Source organism: Apus apus, chromosome 4 (assembly GCF_020740795.1).
Source record: "Apus apus isolate bApuApu2 chromosome 4, bApuApu2.pri.cur, whole genome shotgun sequence".
Classification (NCBI taxonomy): domain Eukaryota; kingdom Metazoa; phylum Chordata; class Aves; order Apodiformes; family Apodidae; genus Apus; species Apus apus.
Genome location: NC_067285.1, coordinates 64075319 through 64097533, shown reverse-complemented (window position 1 = coordinate 64097533; position 22215 = coordinate 64075319). Strand labels below are relative to the sequence as shown.

The 22215-nt window shown below is 42.6% G+C and overlaps 1 protein-coding gene across 2 annotated transcripts in view; it reads right to left on the bottom strand.

The window, feature by feature from the left end:
• Positions 1–12122, bottom strand: part of PPP3CA (protein phosphatase 3 catalytic subunit alpha) — a 187944-nt gene extending 175822 nt beyond the window's left edge. For both annotated transcript variants that reach the window (XM_051617943.1, XM_051617944.1), the window contains exon 1: positions 11593–12122. In XM_051617943.1, coding sequence (XP_051473903.1) covers positions 11593–11650 — 58 coding nt within the window. In that variant the 5' untranslated portion in view covers positions 11651–12122. The remainder of the gene's footprint in view (positions 1–11592) is intronic.
• Between the last annotated feature and the right edge of the window lie 10093 nt (positions 12123–22215).

The following is a 22215-nucleotide window of genomic DNA, read 5'->3' as shown; positions in this document are numbered from 1 at the left end:
CTTAAATTATAAAGAAAAATACCCCATATCTGCTAAGGTAGTCAACAGCCCAGAAACTAAAAAACTAATAAGTTAATGCAGATTCATCCCCTTTTGTAGTACAAATATGGGGAGGGGGGATGCTGAGTTCACTCTTCCTTTCCTCTGTCTAGCAACAGTAACCTCATTTCACTATGCTCAACAGATAGCACATTAAGGTAATTTCCTCCTCCTCATTACTAATAAAGTAAGGACAAACAGCTTAAAAGTTCTTACTGTTAACAGAAACTAAGCACCTTATTTCAGGAAACTTTTATTTTAAAAGCTGCAGGAAGATCATTCATCAATAATCTAAACCAATCTACAGTATATGAGTAACTAAAAATTTCACCAACTGCCTTTGCCAGTTCTCTGCTTATTGATACAAACTCCCTTGTAGTTACCACATACCTTCCTCTCCTGCCGCTCACAAACACCTCTAAGATATTCACCTGAGCCAATACAACTCATTAGGCAAAGCACTCCTAGAACAGCTCTCTGCTTTTGATTTCTAAACTAGATGGGATTTCCTAAGCAACACTGTACTGCACTGAAAAAAGCAAACTCCCTAGCCGTACGCCCAATATACCTTGTTATGCCATTAGGCTCCCCTCTAGTAATCACAGACACCACTTCTGCGACACAGAACAGCAGGTCCCTCAAGGAAGAAAATAACATTCCTATGCAGATCTGGTATGTACATCTTCAGTAGCACCAATGTGATTTTAGTATTTCCTCTAGTACACCAGTAAAATAAGTCAAACAGATTTGATTTAAGGCAACCAAGATGTGTTCATTGCCGAAGGAAACTAATTTGAAAGGGGACACAAAAACACATATACATGAGAAAGGCTCCTACTTGTCTTTCCAATGATAAAAATCAACCATCCATACACAAACAAAAAGCAATTCAGACTACACTTCTGAAGACACAGCAACAGAACAGCAAACTATTTCTTGGGAAACCGGCAGCCTACAAATAGACAAGCCCCTTTTCACCTGCTAAAAGAGAGCACTGCGAAGCAGAAGTGCACTTTGCTCCGTGTTATAGTAAGAGCTAATGCTGTCCTGTCCTAAGCAGCATAAAAGCAGATAAACAAAGCAGTTTAAACCAAAGAGAAATCATGATCTGAAAAAGAAGGCCAAAATCATAAGTACTATGATGATGACTTGATTCACAGTTTACTCAAGTTAATGAAAGGACTCCAACTCCCACATATTTCAGTGGGTTATGAAATAGGTCCTGCAGAGGGAAATGTTCCAAGTCATAAACAACGCCATATTTTGATATCTAATTGCCACCACTGCCTATGAGGAAATCCCTGGAGTAAAATAGAGAACAAATACAATAATCTCGCTTTCTCATTTTAAAAATGGCATGAAAGGAACAATAAAATAAAGTTATTGAAGAGAACTAGATTGTTCCCAGCTGTTATCATAAAATACTACAGCTGTTGATGTCACTGCAGCTAATGACCAGTTGCACTTTTTCAAAGATTGTAACACAGTATGACCATTGTAATCTACATCAAACCGAAACTTGGCAAGCATCATGGAAAAGAGACAAATATTATTTAAATTTTGTTTGGGGTTTTGGTTGTTTTTGTTTGATTGTTGTTGTGGTTTTTTTTTAATTTATGTTCATGGCTTATTTTTTGTGCTTGGGGGGCAGGGATTTTGTATGAATGGTTCTGCATTCAAATTGTCAATTACATTAAACTGCTTTAAAATGATGGTAAACAAAAGGTATTCAATTACTAAAAAACTGTCTTTTCCAGTAATAAAAGCAGGATACAGCCAAGAAATTCCTAATCTGTTAAGAGGTGTGCTGAGTAAAACTATTTCAATTCCAAAGTGGATGACAAAACATCTTTTCTCTGGAGCCAACAAGCTGAGCTTTCCCATCTAGAAGCTTTTAACTGTTTTATGAACAATACTATATATGAACCAAATCAGATTTTTCACAATATGTCAAATGCAGAAATGCAACAAAAAAGTTGAAATAGAAAAAACCCACAAAAATAGATGCAGAAATGCTTTTCAGATACAATACTCTCTACTGGAGCATTACCCCTTGACAGATACAGAAAAAGATAAGGGAAAGTGTGTATTCCACATAAATTCTCCACAGAAGCTGGAACATAATAATTCATGCCATTTTTAGAGAAAACACATGTGTACATGATCATCTTCTACCATGTGCCTTCCCCTCCAAAGTAACTCATATAGAACTACAGACCAGAAAGTAATCCTGCACTGGTTTTGGTTTTTTCCCTAGTTACCAAGGAAATCACTACTATAAGAGAATTAGTTTTAATTTTACCAGTTTCTCCACTTTAGGACAGAAAAACACTTCCAGAGGAATTCCAAACACTTCAGAAAGACTATCACCTAATCATACAGCATGCATCTATCTTCACAGAAATCAGTGCAGGACTTGATAACGAGTAACAAATACAGCCATAGCAAAAGAAGAATAAGAAATAACCATCCCTATCCCAAGAAGGAAAGAAAGAATAGTTAAACATGTACTTATAACCAAACACAGCAACGGAAAACATGTTTGAAGCCACACCTTTTCCTTACTCGGGGCCATTTATCTAGACCACAGAGGATTTCTTGCCAAGTGATGGTTACTTCAAAATATGAACAACTCAGGAACTGCACTTTATCTGACCACACCATTATTGAGCTGTCACTATCAGCAAGTTAAAAAAGAAAAGTACAACCTACTTCCAAAGACACTCCCAAAAGCTTACATTAAAAGTTAAAATCTAACCACATACCAAATTAAGCCAAAACCCTGCAGTTTGAATTCTGTTAATTAAGTCTATTGAACCTTACTCAGAGTGAGTGTTAAAGACCGCAGCCTCACATCTGTGTAACCCATTATTTAAAATGTTATTTTCACCATTCCAAACAGAAGTTTGAAGTGCACTTCCTTTCTTGTGGCAACACTGTGCAGGCTTTGTATTTTTGTATGACTGGCAAGTATCAGACCCAACATAACAACAGAATTTGCTCCTAGCAGGTTAGTTATACTTTTTTGCTCCATCAGTTCTACACTGTGCAACAGTAAAGATGACTTCAGGAAAGTATTTTGGCCAACACTAATCTGATACAATAAAATGGCTAAGCTGCATGCCTCTAAAAGATGGGATGGAGAAAAAGAATATGGCGTACAATACCAGTGCTGTTATACTGATACCTGTCTCCATAAGTACATATTTAATCCCATTACAGCACTTTCCAATTCTGAAAGCCCTGTAATGCATCGGAGTTTGATTATATTATTAAGCCATACATGCCTATCCGAAAGACAGAAAAATAGCTATTACTATTGCTAAGATTTAATGCAACCATATTTTAGAATAGTTTTCCTTCTTTCTCTAACACAAAGATTTTTGTATAATCTCTATGCAGACCAAGCTCTGCACCTTCTCTGCTTAGAGTTTAAGGTGGGAGTTTTACAGTTCACTTACCTGTAGTGAACTTCACATTTTATTTCAAGCAAGTATTATCAGCTTCACCAAATCTTCCCTTCTGTTGCTAATTAACTTGTGTCTGATTGCAGAGACACCAAAGCATAAGTGCCTGTATCACCTCTATTCTCAAGTTAACCAAAGAACACCACTAGATAGCCCTTCAGAGCTTTATGCAGTCTACAAGTTAAAACAGGCACACTGTGAGCTTTCAACATTACTGCTAAGCAACTTACTAACAGCAGCCAAACTGCAAAACAGAGATGTCCTTCTGTGACAAGTGGGGCAGAGCTTGAGCAGCACACTGATCATGGAACTATTCAGTGAAAAGAAAGCTACAAAGTCAGCAGCTGGCTGCAGAATTACAACATAAGCCTAAGAGGAAGAATATACTTCCCCTATTCTCACATGCTTCCCCCAGCACCTACAGATGCACCAGAGGAAAGACACCAGACTGTGCTCAGTGAACATCTTGCATTAGGTACACGCAGCCAAATCACAACTACCAGACAGCACTTAGGCTACTCCACGTACTTAGCAATAAGCATGACAGCAACCAGGAGAGAAGCTTGCAGACACATAGGAAGGGAACAGGCAGAAAAAGAAAGTGCAGATTGAAACACAAGAGGGAGAAGGTAATAAAAGAGAACACACCCAAATAAAAAGGAAGCTGCAACAGAAATCCAGTACAGCACAGCTTTGTTTCTAAGTAGAAAGAAGTCTGAGCAGTAGACAGTCCTCAAACTAAACATTTTCAAAAACTTCATGAAGTAGACCCTAATAGGAAAGAATACCATCTACACCTTAAGCACATGCAGCCCCCAGACACCCAGGAATTAAGTTCTAACTAAACCCACAATTTTTCAACTCTGGTGCCTTTCCATTCTGCTCCTTCCCCTCTCCAGCTCCAAACATAAATGGTATCAGCTAGATATTAGTTGGAAATTGTGTTGGCATCATAAAATTAAGACGGTCATGTTCTCCTCATACAGCAGTGTTGCCATATCAACGCTAACATGCGCAACCTCCCTTATAAAAATAGATTTCATAGTCAGTTTAAGATGCACGTAAATGACTGTCAAGGAGGTACTACTCTGAAGGTGTTAGTTCAACAGTAGCAGCTTCCTGGTGGAGGAGTAAGTAGGGTAGGAATAAATTCAGCATTTTACCTTTAAAAGAAAAATTCACCATCGTAGCATGTATTGTCTCCCTGTTTCTCCACATACCATCTTCTATCTCTTACTTCATTCAATAATTGAAGGGAAACAACAAAAATATATCTGGGGTACAGCCTCCAGCAATAACAGGACTGAATCTACAACCAGGTTGGCAGACAGCTCAATGAGCCACACACTTACATGAACTAGGCCGCACATATGCTACAATATTTTTCAGAACTAGGATGATACTTTCCAGCATTATTGATTGAATAGCCATTAAATGATCTTTTATTGGGGAAAGTCAAGGTAAATGACTGATTATCAGAACAGGAAATACATTAAGTATTAGGCTGAAGAACAATTAATGCCATTGTAACTTGCATTTGACTTGAGAAACCACATACGAAAGAATACTAGAAGGTACCTCTTCACAAAGATGATTTGAAGTGGCTTTTACTTCAGAAACTTGTGGCTTCTTTTATGGCACGCTTGAGAAAAGTGTTAAGCAATATCTTCATATCTTAAAATACTCTTAAGGAAGTACTTTTTTCCACATTCTTTGAAGTTATAAAGAGAGAACTATCCTCCACAACATGCTGCTTGAACATTACTGGGAAGCCTTGGACAAATTAATATTCATATTGAAATGGAGTACCAAATTTAAATTATAATCCTGCCTTTGCACCTTAAGTAGGAGCCACTCAGAAAAAAATAGAAGAAACTTAAAAAAAAAAAAAGGATTCATTTGGACTAACTGAGCTACAAGTACTTTTTAAATAGACAATACCCAAAATGACAGAAAATCCCTTTAGAAATACCAGACAGTAAGGAATGTGAGAGTTCTGGAAGTCATGAAACTACAAAAAAATAAGATATTGAGTTATGTAACCTAAGGTAAATATATTTTGCATTTGATCTTCTTGTCATGACCTGCACAGAAAAGCAAGCATAACCATGCAACACCTATCATTTCTAAGTGGGATGAGCACAGTGGAAGCAGATATCATTCAATTTGGGAATAGATTGCAGAGAGGAAACAACTGTTCTCTACACCATCCCTCTATGGAAAATGACCTAAACTGTCTCACATTTTCCAGTTAAGTTAAATGCTGATAACATTCAGCTTGAACTCCTCTTTCAGGTTTCTCATCACCACCAATGGCATCAAGAGCACCAGCTCTCTTGCCAGGCTCAGCCAGAAAGAGCAGGTAACAGAAGACAGCTGTAGCTAATGTGGAATTCAGAAACATACAAATGTTTTTTTAACACACAAATCAAGCAATTTTGTCCCTCACTTTATCAGTTCTGGGACTCTGCACGCTCAGCAAACCACTCACATAATACAGAGCACGAAAAAAGCCTTCCACCCATGCAGTGCAGCAATAACTGCATTAGAAAGGCACCCTTTAGTGTGAACACGACTTTTCCCTACGCTTATACAGTAAAAGACTTGTTTTGCTGAAGGCCTTATTTACAAAATGATCCTAATGACTAAGAGGCCAGTGAGTTCACAAACCAAAATAAATCACCAGCTTTATTACACAAGTATAACTGTCAAGCACAGTACTTTGGTTTTGTTTCAGTTTCACATTACAACATTCACAATCCTTTATGAGTGTTATTCACAGTTCAGACATATTTACACGGTGTAAATCATACAAGGACCCAAGCAGCACCCAGCTCACAGAATCCACTGGTCTTACAAATATTAACTTAGTTTTGACCATGATGTAAGAACAAAATGGTTACTTACAAGAAAAAAAAAAAAAAAAAAAACCACACAAAAAAAACAACAAAACAAGCCAACCTCATTTTCTTCCTAAGTAACCATAAAGCCTATAGAAGCATATTCAGTTGATTTCTGCTCTCAGCTCCATCTCATGGCTTGCTTCATGGAGGTAGCAAGGGAGCTGTGATTACAGAGTTACCAAAGGTGAGGTGGAGGAACACCCATCCTTTCAAATGAAGGTGAAAGTAGATACAGCAGAGCAGGTAATTCCCAGCTGTACCAGTGCCACCTTTTTGACACAGCTGAAGCATGAATTCTGTAGTTAGTAACACTCCTTAAAGCCAGATGCAGGCTTCCCCAGAGCAAGCAAGTACATTCCTAAGTTCTACAAAGATAAATTAATTAAAAGAAAAAGGTCAGCTTTCCTATGCTAATAGAAACAGCTACAAAGCAACTCCTTCCTTTCCTTCAGGAGGATCGGACAGACACCAAATCATCGGCACCCTCAGTAGAGGGGCACAGAACCATTTAATCTACTGCCATTAGAAAGCTACAACTGGTCCTTGTCATACATTTCCTAACATTCACATATATACCAAAATTTATATAAAATTCACAAACACTACTGACATCAATCACACAATTACCCAAAAACCACACAGGGGTGGCCCAGCACTTGCAGGTCCCATCTATGCTGGAAAAATTGTATTTGATTCACAGAGACAGAGGCAGGCTCCTGCAATACAATGATGCTGGATTCCAGCCTGGAGCACAAGCCTTTGGCAAGTACATACGAGTCTCCCTGGGCTAATGGAAACTCTAAACTTAATTGCTAATTCCCATTATTGACAGCAATCTTACCTTCCACTAATCTGAAATTAACACTGTTGGCTAACCTACTGATAATGAGCTGACATTCATATTATATCACCAATAGTCTGAACATGAGAAGACCATCAATAATGACACAGTTTGAAATTCAGCGACAGCAAAGACCAGTGTCTAGCTTTTCTGGGTGTTCCAAATTGCTTATATAATTGCAAACACCTTTGCACACACTGCACAAGAGGAAAGGAGATTGCCAACATTGAGGCTCATGATACATGGCAGCAGCCCATCTAAACAGCTGAGACAGAAGGATTTCATTACAACTACATTTTTCTTCAAAGAAAATAAAACAAAAACCACACACACAAGAGAAAACAACCACCAAACAAAAAAAAAACACCTCCACAAACAAGCCACTCAAAAGCACATAATCTGACCTGCCCAGAAGAATCAAAACAATCCTTGTACCTAGCTAAAAGCAAGATTTCCAAGAAATACTGCCTGTACTTCTTTGTATGACTACTCTTGTTCACTTTCTAAGCTTTTATTTAGGATTACTCTGATTGAGAGCAGTATTTCTAGGAGGCAGTAATGCAATACTGAATATTTTGAGGAGGTCAAGTAACATGATACGCAGCTCTCCTCTCCAGGTCAGTGGTGTTCAATCTTGCTAATGTCAGTAGTGACCAAAAGCTGTTGACATCAGACAGCTGTTGTGTGTCCCATAAGGAATGAGCTACTATCTTCAGTTCAGTTCTTCCTGGACAGGTATTCCTACCTTCACAAGAACAACCAAGCCCACAATCTGGCTGGCAAGTCTCAGGAGTTAAAAGCAGTGTGGATAAGAAGTAGCTTTCTCAGTCCTGAAGAATAAGAACTTGGAAACAGTTCTGTCCAGGTGGAGGCTGCATCACACCTCTAACACTAAAGCATGGAATTTCAATTAAAAAATACATCAAGTCAGCAGTTGCTGCAACAGTATGTTGTCCTGAGCCTGGATCCCGCAAATATCTGCATGTACAGGTTCTGATTTGCAGTTAACAGACCATTCAAAGCATTTGTCCGGCACAGGATCACAAAATCCAGAGAGTAAAGGTCTAATTTGCATCATTTCACACATACTATTTTAAGGAGAACACAGGAGTAAATAAAAAAAGTAATTTTCAAACTCTTTAACTACAGCCTCTGGATTCACATACAGGATATTATTTCCCTTTAACTCAACAGAAAACAATTTTGTTAATCTTGCCAAGAGTTAATTTGCTTCTGAAAACTTAACATTACACTCAGACTTGAATTTCTTCTTTACACTGCTCATTGCACGACAGCATTAGATCCAAAAATTTCACTCCAACATCAAATTTAACTGCGTACAAGCTGCATAACAGCAGTGGGATAAGACCAAAAGTTTATAAGCATTAGGGGCACCTGAGCCTCTTTCCCCTCCTCCCAGAAGCATGCTCCATTTTTTATTCAGATCTGTTTAAGCACAGTTCAAACAATTCCATAATGTAGCAGGACACATACGTAAAGCAAAATGACCATGAGTTGATGTCCTCACCTATGGAAATACTCCACTTCTCAGCATATTTGAGGCATGGCACGCTTACACACACACAAAAAGCCCAGAGCAACCCCAAAAAGAGGAAATTCTCAGCCACATGCCATCTCCGTGAAGCCGCTGAAAGTGTTATAAACCCCAAACCCACCCCCCTGTTACATAAGGATGCCCAGCCAGGGTTGTCTCCAACCAGCCCAGAACTGTTGTTAGAAGACATCTCCTGTTATGCACCAGCAAATCCAAAGGGTTTTTAAAAAATGCCACAAAGACAACAAACACAAGCAAAAAAACCCAAGCAACAACCAACACCTGCAAACAGAGGACAGAGTTTAACCCAGAGCCTGCATACATATGCTAAAACATTTCCTATCCAGGTAAGATTTTATATGATAAACTAACATTAAAAAATAAAAAGTTGTTTTCAAAGGCTATATCTCACCAACATCAGAACATCTGTTTTTCCTCTCTAAAATACCAAGGATCTCCAACTACTTGCATAGGTGCTTACAAGGCACCTTATTTTTTAAAAATATTCTTTATTCATTTAACACTGCAAGCCTGTTTCTGTTGTTCATCAAGAAGGTACCATGTCATATAGGAAAGAAACCATACAGTAATATTTTTCTGTCTCTCTGATTATTACCACCAATTATTTTCTTACTCAATATCCTTACAGTCCATACAAAGGCAGTGTGAAGTGCCTATGATACAGCAAAGAATAATTCTTTTAGGAATCAGGTTATTCTTCACATGCTATTTTAAGGCCTTCAAAAAAATTTAATAAGGGACTGAACCAGTTAAAAAAATCTTCACATCTCCAGTGAAACACTGATACTATGAGACATTAGTTACGTGCTGCTTAGGCACCCATCTCACCTGTATGTTCTGTTCTTTTTGTTCAATTCTCAGTTTAACAAAGTTGATTTATGTTTTAGTTGCATTACAGAAATATCTAACTATACATACTGCTAAGTTTTCTTAGAAACAGTCCTTTCAGATGTTTGAGATGTTACGTGTGAAAAATGAGCTATCGATGACAAAACACATTAAGAAGTGCTGAAATTATTAAGGATATTATAAAGGTAATTCCTACTCATCAATTTAAGCCAAAGGAAGATCTGCCATAGCAAAGATCAGGACGTTCGGTTACGTGTTAGGACCAAGGCAGATGTAAAGAGAAAAAAAATAAAGTTAGGCATCCCATAATCATTAATAAGTCTTCCCAATAGGATGGGTCATGCGTTGTTTCTACAGAAGATAAACATCAGCTAAACAGGCTTCTAAAGCCTACTCTTGGTGTGATATAACAGACTGAATACTTAAACAGTAAATATTCTAGATATTAGAAGGTAAAGGTAAATTCCCAAGTCATTTTAAAAAAATCCTTAACAAGCTTGTAATTATGTTTTTTACAACATGTGAAGACAGACATATTCATTTGGAGGACAAAAAAAAAAAACATAGTGAGGAGGGAAAAGCATAAGAAAGCAAATATAAATATAAATACGAAAATATAAACAATATGCCTTTTCAAATAATATTTATATTGAGTGTTTAGTCTTGGTGTACACTCATGTAAATACGAAAGAGTATCTATTCCAAGGCCATTTCAATTTCCAGCCTCCTGGGTTCTGGAAGGCTGCATTCTGCATCTGGCATTTGTGCTTTTCACCAAAAAAAAGCACTCTGTATTGGTATACGGGTTACAACCTATACTGGATGAATTACACTGTATCCAAGCATATCCACCTATGTGGCCAGAGTAGAAACTGGAAGAAAACCAAACCCAAAAAACCCAAGCCACTAAACATAAACGCACTTCATAGATGTAGACAAACGCACACGTGCAATTTAAATCAGCCACTTCCCCAATAAAGACCTCGGTCTGTACTGCAAGGCACGACGTGTTGTTAATCCCAACTCTAAATTGTTTATAGGGCCGAGGCTGGTAGCACAGGTATCCCTTCGGAACCAAGCAAAAATCACGGAGCCGACACGTGCTTGTGCAGAGCACCCCCGCGCACATCTGCACGCACATCTGCACGCACACGCGGGTGTGCGGCCGCGGCTCGCCCGCTGGATAACTTCACATCCACGCAGGCCGGGCCATCAGCAAGAGGCGGCGACGGAGGAGGAGGAAGCAGCCTTCGCCGCCTCCCACAGCGCGCACGGCCCCGGCCCCCCTCCCCGCCCGGCATCCCCGCCGCGGGTGCCGCGGGGGCGGCCCCGCACGGAGCGGGGTGGGGGAAAGGCAGGCAGCGCTGCCCGAACCCCGCAATCGGGTTTGGTTTGGGAGGGAGCAGAGCTGCGGCTGCCGGCGAGGGAAGGGTTCCAGGCATCCTGCTGCATGTGGGCAGCTGAACGGCAGTGACAAGCCTGCGGGGGGGTTCCGGGGAGCGCAGTCCGAAGGAGGAGAAGGAAGGAGGGATGCCCGGAGGAGCAGGAGGGCTGGGGGAGGGGGCTGAGCCCTGCCCCCCTCTCCCCCAGGCGCCGGGGCGGGTGAGGAAGCTGGGGCTCCCCCTCTCTCTCACGCCAGCCCAGTGCAGCGCCTTCAAGGCGGAGAGGAGGAGGCGGCGGGGGGAGGAAGGGGGGGAAATGCTGCAATGTAGCGCCGGGCGGGCAGGCGAGGGAAGCCGCAAATCTCCACCGGCGCCCGGCGAAAGCCCCGGGGCCGAGCCCACCGCTTCCAGCGGCCGTGCCGCCGGCAAACCCGCGGTACCTGCCCGCGGCGGGGAAGGGGGGGACGGACGCGACCCCGGCCAGGGGCACGACGGGACGACCCGGCCGAAAGGGCGCCGGGGGCGCAGCACCCACCTTTCACCACCCTGTCCGTTGTCGATAACTTGGGATCAACGGCCTTATGCTCCGACATGTCCGGCGGCCGGGGAGGCGGCGGGGCTCTCCCCCCTCGGGCAGGGCAGGCGCGGGCTGAGGCGGCGGCCGCTGCTGCGGTCAGGGCTCCGGCTCCTCTGCTGCGGCCGAAGTTGCCGCGTCCCGCCGCCGCTGGCTGGCTCGGCTGGGCTCTGCCGCGCGGTGCCTTCCTCCTTCGTCTTCCCCCACCCCCGTCCTCCTCCTTCTCTTCCTCCTCCAGTTAATAATTGCTCGCTTTCAATCACGCCTCCAGGTTGTTTAGGACGGCTCGCTCTTCCCCCCCCCCCCGCCAAAGCCCCCGGCGACAAGCCCCGCGGGCGGCTGTCAGGCAGCGCCGCCAGGAAAAGCCGCGAGTGGTCGCGGGCAGCAGGAACAGCCAGGTTGCACACGCAGCGGCCAGCCCTGCGCTTCCTTCCTCCGCGGCGCGCCGCCGGCTGCTCCGGCTCCTCCCGCCGCCGCCACCGGCCACCGCCGCCGCGCAGGATCGGGATCCGGGTCCGTCTCTCCCCCGCCAGCCCCCGCAGGGTCTCTCCCCGCAGTCGCACCGGCCGCGGCCCCGCCGCGCTGCACACGCTCCGCGGCGCTGCCCCCCGCTCCGCCCGGCCCCGCCCGCCCGCCGCCCGCGCCGCCATTGGCCGCCGCCCAGCCGCCAATCACTGTCAGGCAGCCCCGCCCCCCGCGCCGCGCCGCCCAGGTGCGCTCGCTGCGCCCACCCGCTCCGCGGGGACGGGCGGGCAGCCCCGCGCAGCTCACAGCCCCCCGCAGCTCACGGCCGCCAGCAGCTCACGGCCCCCCCGCAGCTCACAGCCCCCCGCAGCTCACGGCCGCCAGCAGCTCACGGCCCCGGGCAGCTCACAGCCCCCCGCGGAGCCGCGGCTCCGGGTCGGCAGGCGCGGAGGCTCCGCGAGGCCGTGGGAGCCCGCCCGTGGCCGCGGGGGTGGCCGCCACTTGTCTCTGACGGCGGCTTCACGCCGGGTAACTGCGCCCCGCGCTGCTGCGGGGGTGCGGGCAGCCGCCTGCCCCGAGGAGGGGTGTCCCCGGGACGGTCACACGGGGGCACAGCCGAGGCTTGTCTGCAGGAAACTGCTCAAATAACACCCTTCAGTCTGGGGGCTTCCTAATACATCCCCCGGGTGAGATGCTCTCCACTACGGATAAAAGAAAAAATGTATCCATCTCCTGGCATTGTGTATCTCGCCCAGTGCACCTGGTGCAGGCCCGCTTGCCGAAAGGGCTGGCAGAGTTGCAGCACTCAGCCTTGCTGCTGTGGCCTGTTCAGACTCACCATCTCAAACTGCCTAGGAAGGACAAAGGCAACAGTCAGACATGGGGTGTGAAGTGTTCATTGTCCCTGGCTGGAAGATGACAACTCTTACTTTATGTTTCTTTGAGGACTGGAAAGTAATTTACATCAGTGTTGATGTCCCACATTGTTCCAGACAACATAAATATTGTTTAGGGCTTGTTTATACATGTAGTTGTTCAGGAGGAGCTATTCCTGACTAATTTCATGACTAATTTCCAGAATAAGGCTGAGCTGTTCCGGTTTAGTTTAACACAGTGAGTTTTAATTAAAGAGGAAAATAGGACACACCTATTCTGTAAGAGGGATGTTTACAGAGCTGTTGTTGAATAACTTCTGTGTAGATGAGCCAAGAATCACCAGACACCTAAGCCAGCTTCCCATTTCCCTCCAGGGTGATGCACAAGTTGCTTGCTTAGCAGATACTATTGCTTTAGAAAGCCACAAAGAAAATGAGATGGCAGTTAGGACACATATTCTCTGATTTGATTTGCCTGACATTTTTAGGGGCCATTTTGGTGGCTGTCCTAGTGGTATTTTCACTGCATATGGGAAGACACCGTATGCAGCTGACATTCAGCACAACAGCATGAGTTCTCAGCTTGTTCCGACAACCGTGGTGAGCTCCATGTGGTGTGACCATCCTTTTGTTCCATTAGCACAAACTAGCTGGGTAACAAAGTTCCCATCTGAGATTCTTATCATGATGGTAACACAAGAAATGGAGCTAGTGCCCAAGCAAGGGTATTTTATATATGCCCAAATAACTCTTGAATGCCATTACAAGTATAAAGAAGGCTCCCCATATGTCAGGCATACTTCATGAAGCAGCAAGTGCATAGAATAAGCCGGACAGAAGAAAACTCTGCATCTTCTTCTCCACTGTTGGAAAGCACTGTTTAGCGGCACTCGGACACAGAAGGGGAAGCAGCATGTTAGGAATGCAGTATGGCCAGTACCTTCAGGTATTGCCTACACCTTGTGGGCCACAACTTCATGAGATGCAGAGGACCAGTTGGGATCCGTTCTTCTGTGACTGCAGGCTGTTTGCATGAGTCATCTGCATTCTTCTTGATAGGTGGCAATAAAGAGAGACTCTGGATCTCTCAGGCTTACCCTTGCTCCTCCATTAGTCACAGGACAAGACTTCAGCTCTGATTTTTTAAACAAGAAAGTATTATTATTGTTGCTGCTACGTAAGGACATTTAGCATCACAACTCCAGCGTGATTGTATTACTTCTGAAAGTTATATGGGACTTTTAAAGTTTTAATTTGCTTCTAAGTTTTCAATTATAATATGCCATCCAGGCTAGGTAAAGTTATTTCATTTTATCTTGTGGAAAGTCTTGATTATGCATCTGTCAAATGCATTTAGTCTGCCTTTCCAAGGTAGAACCTCCATTTCAGGTAGTTTCTTCCTTAGGAGCTTTCATAGGACAAAGGTGAGCACCACCACCAAATGCTACATACCATGGCACTTCTGCAAGGTATGATGTGGCCAAGATTTATATTACAGGTATAAGACCTCATGACTACTCTGTTATGGTGTGGTGCAATCTTAACCCCATGACTTGTTTTTGGACCATTTGCAAAATCCTTATCCTTGCTGTCAGGGAGGGAAAAGAAGAGAGAGAAATCACCAAATACTATCTTTGTTCTCTCATAAAGGTAACAGACACGAAAAATTCTGTAGTTCATATCTATGCTAGTAGTAATGTTGTATAAACTAACTGACATGTCTCAGCTAAAATGGAAAAGAATGGCTCATCTGAGGTGAAAAGGTGGAGACTGACTTAACCGGACTCGAAAAAATTCCCTCTCCCCAGCTCTCGCAGACCTTGTCTCCAAGATCTGTGATCAGAAGTGACTGCATTTCAGATCAGAGCTTCTGATGTGTCATGCTGGGTTTCTGTTCTACTAGAAAATGAAATGACTAACGATGCTACTAGGGATTGGTGATGCAAGAGGGCAAATTTGTTAGAATTTTCCCAGAATCCACATACTCTGTTTTTTCCATTCAAATATGTGATCTTTATGTTCTCTTCCTACTGTTAAATGAGAAAAAGGAATCTAATAGGATTCAGATTCCACGGAAAAGAGATACCTCTATGGCAAAGGAGGTTTATGTGAGAAAAAGCTGAAGGACCACCTGTGTAGATGGGAGAAAACTACAGATTTAAGTAATAAGGAATAGTTATACAACATTTACTAGCACCTAAAACTTCCAAAGAACTAAATTTATCTACATGTGACCAAAATAAACTTGATAGCAAGTGCCATATACTGGCCTTGGAAAGCCAACACAATTTATCAGTACTCCACGTGCCATTCGGTTCCACCATATCCAAGAGAGGAAATTCACTCCAGTGTAGAGATCTTATACAAAGGACCATATACCAATTTAGATCACCATCAAGGGCCATGGTCTGAGGATTTTCTTGACAAATGTTTTCCCACACTTATTCTACCTCAGTACACAAGAGGGAGCTAGATAAAGGGTCTGTAGCAGGTAAAAATACTTTGTATCATCCATCACCTAATGGATCCTCTCCTTTCCACCCGTGGCCTTTATGCTTCCAGTGTGAGCACTTAACCTGTTGTATTGTCAGCCTCTCTGGAGCTTTACATGTTTTCCCCTTGCATACAACTGTTAAGCTTTTGGCTCAGCTATTTATACAGGTTCTGGATTTGGTCCTGAAGCTTTTAGCAGAATTTATACACACTGTTAATGATACTGTGCCTGGTTTAGAAAGCAAAGCAAAATAGATAATTCCACAGAGAGTCATGGAATGGATGATACCAAAATTAATTGCATTGGAATAAAATGCAAGCAATGGCATCTGGAATAGTAGAGAGGGAAAGCAGGTTATCTCCAAATGCCAAGTTGCTGAATCAACACAGAAAACAGTAACAAATGGTGCCATGAGCAATTATACACAGCTTGACTGACATTTGAAGTCAACAGATAATAAAAGAAAAGAACACAAGTGGAAGAAAATTACCTCGAACCCTGGAAATAGTTATACCCCCTGCCAAAACTGGCCTGCTTACAACAGGTCTCACTATAAAAGAAGCATAACTGGTCATCTAAGACTGTGAAAGAATATTTGCATTCAGATTAAGCCTCTGGTGCAAAACTGATCCACAAGTCATGCCTGTAATACCTAGCAGCATGCAAACTCAGGAGAAATCATGCAAGGGACTTCCATATCTATTCCCTTTCCAATACTGCTGAGAAGTGAGCTAATGCAAGTTTCCTCCACTGCAGTTTCAGATTTCTTAAGAGGCACATAATTTCATCAGACTACCCTAGTAAGCCCAAAGGTGAAGACTGGGTTAGAATTAAGTTTGGAGACAAGTACTAAAGCTAGCATAAGACTAAACCAAGACACCAGAGACACAAAGTCATATCAAACTGAAAAGCATAGTCAGAAAGTCATAGAGCCAGAAGTTTGAAAATCAAAGAGCCCTCACTGTAAGTCAGGCCTGGAACAAGGTGAGGTATAGGAGCATAACACAAAGGAGACAGGAACCAGGGATCAAGACTAAGCAAACAAGAATGAAAAGCAAGAGAGTCAGAAGCAAAACTACAGCCAAATGGCACTGCAGACTGCCAAGAGCAACTGGTGGAGTTGCCTGACACATCTGCTATTAGAGGAAATTAGCCAAGTCTTAGCTCCAGCACAGCTGGGCCACAGTCCCAGTTGCCCTGTTGCATCCAGCTGCAGGGCCAGTAGCCCAGGCAGAGCCCAACAGTATGGATAAATAAGCATTGGTTTAAAACTTGACCTGCAGGAGTAGATTGTCCCCATAAATTTACTGATGTTAGCAGCAGATTTAAGTCAACTCACGTATCCAGTAGAGCACTGCACTGAATTGCCTAAATGTGTTTAAAATTATAGCTTTAATTAAGCACTGAAAGTTTGTGCTTTGGAAATGCCTTAGTGTAGAAGAAATAGATGCGTCTGAAGACAGGCAACTGCGCCAAGGTTCCAAGCAGCAGAAAGATATCCCCTTATCTCCCCCTACTGGTGCGCACACCCTCAAGCCTCCGAGCGATGAGAATCATCTACCTCCCCTGCTTTGCCTAAGCCAGTACTTTGTGTAACTGCAAAAAAGGGCCCTTGGGAGCAGCTTCCAGCATCGAACTGTTCTCAAGATGCTGGCAACAGCTTAAAACCACAGTCCTGCTATCAAGAATTAGTCATTAGCTCCCAGAGAGTTCAACCTGCAGACTTTGGTTCTTAATTAGACATTGCTTTTAATGGGAGACTACAAAATACAGATTCCACAGTGGGCCTTAAGATCTTACCCAAAGAGTATTAAAATCTTCCAGAAAACATACATTAAGAAAGGAAAGAAAGGAAAGGAAGGAAAGATCACCGCTTTTTTTAAGATGTTCTTACAGCAGCAAACAGCATGACAGACTGATGCCTCTTTAGAGACAAAGGAACGTTATTTTTAAGGAAGTGGAAATGGCAAAATAACAAGATACATGTTCATTTTGTATTATAAGTATCTAACACATAGCTAATTTAACTCTGGCACAGTATTAAAAACTACTAGTGGCAGGAGCAGCTGAAGAGATCCTAAATTAAGACGTGACACTCAGTGTGTTTAATACCCAGGGTGTTTTCTGTCTCCTTTTTCAGAAGCAATGCCATTGTCAGAGACACAAGAACAAAGATGAACATGTGTAATTTTTATTTTATTTTTTTTCAAAAGTAGAGCCATATTATTTTCATAAAGGGCCATGATTTATTATTATTTTTGCTGCCTTTATGGGCAGAAAAGACCATACGTTAAATCTCTGCCACTTTAAAGGTAACATGCATGGAACACATCCTGGAGTAAATAATTTATTCAAGTGCCATCAGTGTCAACTGAGGGCTCAGACATAAGAAACTGACAATAACTGGTGTTAGGGGTGAGATAATTAGTCACAGTAAGTTAATACTCAAGGAAAAAACACCAAACACTTTAACTGAATTGCCAAAAGCTCTCAGAATATAAAGTGTCTGGTGACGTATTATTTAAAGAAGCATAGTGAATATGAAAAGGAACAATGGAGTAGAATGTGTTTTCCATACTGACCTCCTGTGCTATGTTTTTCCTAGGAACTTCAGAATGGCAAAAAAAAAGGACAAAACAACCTGATCTCTGCATGTGTGTCTGTAAGGCTTCCAAATGCTTACAAAGCAAAACACTGAAACCTGGAGTTTACCATTCAGTTTCAGGAGTTCTAATGAATAAAATTGCTATATTGAATTAAATGTAACTAACTTATTCAAATTGGCTTACTGGTAGCATTAAAAACATAAAAATTGTCAATTAATTTTCATTCAGACTAACCATAACTTATACAGTGGGAATCCAGATTCTCACTTACCCCAAGGCTTTAAACTGCTATAAGACACAAAGCTGCTTTATTATGGTTATAAGTTACACTTACACTAACTTAAAATCCATTTTATATTCCCAGGGTGATGAAGAGCAGCCCTAATGTAAGGCAGAACCAGGTTTCTAATTGACTACAAACACTCTCAATCAACGATGCAAGTTCAGGGCTGCTGTCTTAACCAAAAGCTGCAAAGGGACTCCTTCACTGCAGCAGTGCCCTACTAGCCCCACAAAGCTTACCTGCAGAGCAGCTGGCAAGATTAGGTGTTAATATCCTTAAAAAAAACAACAGGAATACCAACAATCAAACTTCTCCCTTTCCCCCATACACCTGTCATTTAAAAACATCAGCCTCAGGCAGGCCACAGAACATCCTTTCAATCTTATTCTAATAAAATTGCTTTTCAGCTTCTCAAGTTTTATGTAAGAAGTACATGAGCTCCTTTAACTTTTCCTCCTCCTCTCTCACTCCTCAAAAGAAAGTTTCAGTGCTCTGGGTTACTCAAAAAATGGCATTCAGTACAGCATCAGACACAAATCTGAATTGCTAGAAAAGTACTACCCAGAGGCTGGTATGGCTCTAGATGATGACAATCAAGTGCACAAGACTGGAGAATGCTGTTGAATACACTCTGATAATATATTTTCCTTTTAAAAGATCCTTATTGATACAGGGCATATCCATTCTATAAATAGATGTGCTCTGCAGGATGGGACAATTTCATCATCTCCACTTTAATGGTTTGTGAAGATAATTTAAACCATAAGCAAGGAACTGACTTTAACGTTATTCAAAACTATGAAGATGTTGCTTATTGAGTGTAAGTAAATATTTTTCAGTTTCTCCTGCTATCTTAGCATTGCCAGTGAGCCCAGCACTTGTGTTAGTTGCTTTATATGACACTGCTTTCTGCCTAAGAAGGAAATATTTCTCTAACTCTCCTGGAGCTCACAGCTATCCCAAGAGTAATGACTTCTTGCTGGTCGTTTTCCAAAGGATGTTGTCAGCCCCTCAGTAGTTCATTTTGGGTGAAAATAACCTTTGTGCCAAGGCCAGGCCAAGCCAAGATCATATACCAGATAAGTCTTATTAAAATCTTCAGATAAGGCTTAAGTAATATTTAAGCACTACAGTGCTGGCCTTCTGCTCAGTAGTGAATACATCTCATATCTGCAAAAATGGGTTTGCTCTGAGTCAAAACCCTGACCTCAGAGTGGGATTGCTGAGACTTCCAAAATCAAGTAGCCCAGGAGACACATGCTCTACCAGATTCTGAGGAGATTTCCACTTATATAAATTAGCTGGAAGAGGGCTGATCACATCTATACCAGTGGAGGATCTGGATGCCATTGCTATACATCAGTCCTGGAGACTTGAAGGCTGGGAACAGCCCTGGCACTCTGGTGCCAAACATGAGAGTGCTAGCACCATGCACTTGCATCATGTTCCACCTAGCTTGGAAACAGGGTGCTAGAGGATATAGTATCCATCTATTTTAGTAATGAAGTTTACATCAAAGAGAAAGGGACAGGAAATACGACAGAATAAAGTTATTGCTGCTATGCAGATATACAAGTAAACATGGTCTACCAATACACCAAGATCCTACCAGATGGCAGATGACCTGAACTCCATCACTTCAATAAAACACTTCCCTTTTGCCTCTGTCTTGTCCAGACTTAACTTGAGCTGACACCTTTTATTTTCGCTCCAATTTCTTTTAGGTGTTGGGTTAGCTAGAAAAAAGGTCTTGCTCATACTGCAAGGAGACAAGACAAATGGATGTTTCCAGTACCATAAAATTAAGAGTGCAAAGCATGGCCACAGATAAAATATAGATGCATGTAAAATATGGGAACCAAGCCTTCTGCCTTACTAATGCAATTATTCATACGCATGGCAACACAAAGACACAAATATGCTGTGGAAGGGAATCTGTGTCAGTGATAATGTTTGCTCAGATATTCGTTTGCATATTCATGGGTTCATATAGCAGTTGGGAATGATTGGTTCAGCTCCTTCCACTTCTGTGTCCTCAAAGTCTTCCTCCTTTGTTTCACTTGATTCTTTTCTTCTTGTCTTCTAGACTTTTTATGCCCGCTCCCCCCTTATTTCAGAACTACCTGGAACAATATTTCAGAAAAGTTTTATAACAGCATGTTTCCTCGTAATGATGTAGATTGCACCTTGCAGTACCATACACATTCTTCTTCTCCTAGAATAACTTTTGTAATACCCAGTCAGAGCTACTGGCCCTTCTCTCTCTCTCTCTCTGTGTCTCTCTCTCCCTCTCTCCCTCCTTTTACCTCTTTCCCCTCATCTTCTTAGCTCTGTTTTAGCCCATGGTGGGCAGTGATAGGGAGAGATGGATAAGACCCTGCTGTCACATTTTCCAGTTATTCTTTCCCAGGAAAGTTCCATTTCACAGCATTCCCAGAATATACTGTCATAGTACATGGAAGTAACACTTCCAAAGTGTTCTGGAGAGTCTTAATCTTTAACTCCATTACTGCAAGGGGTCTCCAAAATTTCTCCCCATCAGAGCATGTACTTTGAATGACTTCAGGCTTTCTCTGGCCAGTGTCTTAGAAGTATCTATGTAAATGCATTATATTAAGATGTGACTTAAAAATAGAGATGATCACCAGAAGGCTGACACACCAGAAGGCTGTGCTGCCATTCAGAGAGACCTAGACAGGCTGGAGACTTGGGCGGGGAAAAACCTGATGAAGTTCAACAAGGGCAAGTGTAGAGTTTTGCATTTGGGGAAGAAAAACGCCATGTACCAGTACAGGTTGGGGGCTGACCTGCTTGAGAGCAGTGTAGGTGAAAGGGACCTGGGGGTCCTGGTAGACAGGAGGATGACCATGAGCTAGCAGTGTGCCCTTGTGGCTAAGAAGGCCAATGGCATCCTGGGGTGCATTAGAAAGGGTGTGGTTAGTAGGTCAAGAGAGGTTCTCCTCCCCCTCTATTCTGCATTGGTGAGGCCGCATCTGGAATATTGTGTCCAGTTCTGGGCCCCTCAGTTCAGGAAGGACAGGGAAGTGCTTGAAAGAGTCCAGGGCAGAGCCACAAAGATGATTAAGGGAGTGGAACATCTCCCTTATGAGGAAAGGCTGAGGGAGCTGGGTCTCTTTAGTTTGGAGAAAAGGAGACTGAGGGGTTACCTCATCAATGTTCACAAATACATAAAGGGTGACTGTCGAGAAGATGGAGTTAAGCTTTTTTCAGTGATGACCAGTGATAGGACAAGGAGTAATGGATACAAATTGGAGCATAGGAGGTTTAAGGGGAATATCAGAAAAAAAATTTTTACTGTGAGAGTGACAGAGCACTGGAACAGGCTGCCCAGAGAGGTTGTGGAGTCTCCTTCTCTGGAGACTTTCAAAACCCGCCTGGACGCCTTCCTGTGTGATGTACTCTAGGTGACCCTGCTCTGGCAGGGGGGTTGGACTAGATGATCTTTTGAGGTCCCTTCCAGCCCCTAGGATTCTATGATCTTAGTAAATCTATTGTTTTCCCATTAGGAAAAAAAAAAAAAAAAAAAAAAAAAAAAAAAAAAAAAAAAAAAAAAAAAAAGCTGATACTGCTCTAAATAAATAGTCACTGCCAACACACATAGTAGCCAGCTTCCATCTGCATTGAGATTTCCCAGACAAGCTGCACAGTATCACTCCAGAAATTGCTAAGCCTTGGCAGTGATCAAAAGATTGGTGGGGAGACATTGGATAAAGTTAATCAGACAGGCCAATTATATAAATATCAGCACAAAACTGAGGAAGAAGAAGCTGCTGACTCACTAGGGACAGACACCAGCCTTTTACTCTGAAGTTCTGCATATTTTACATAACATTCATATAT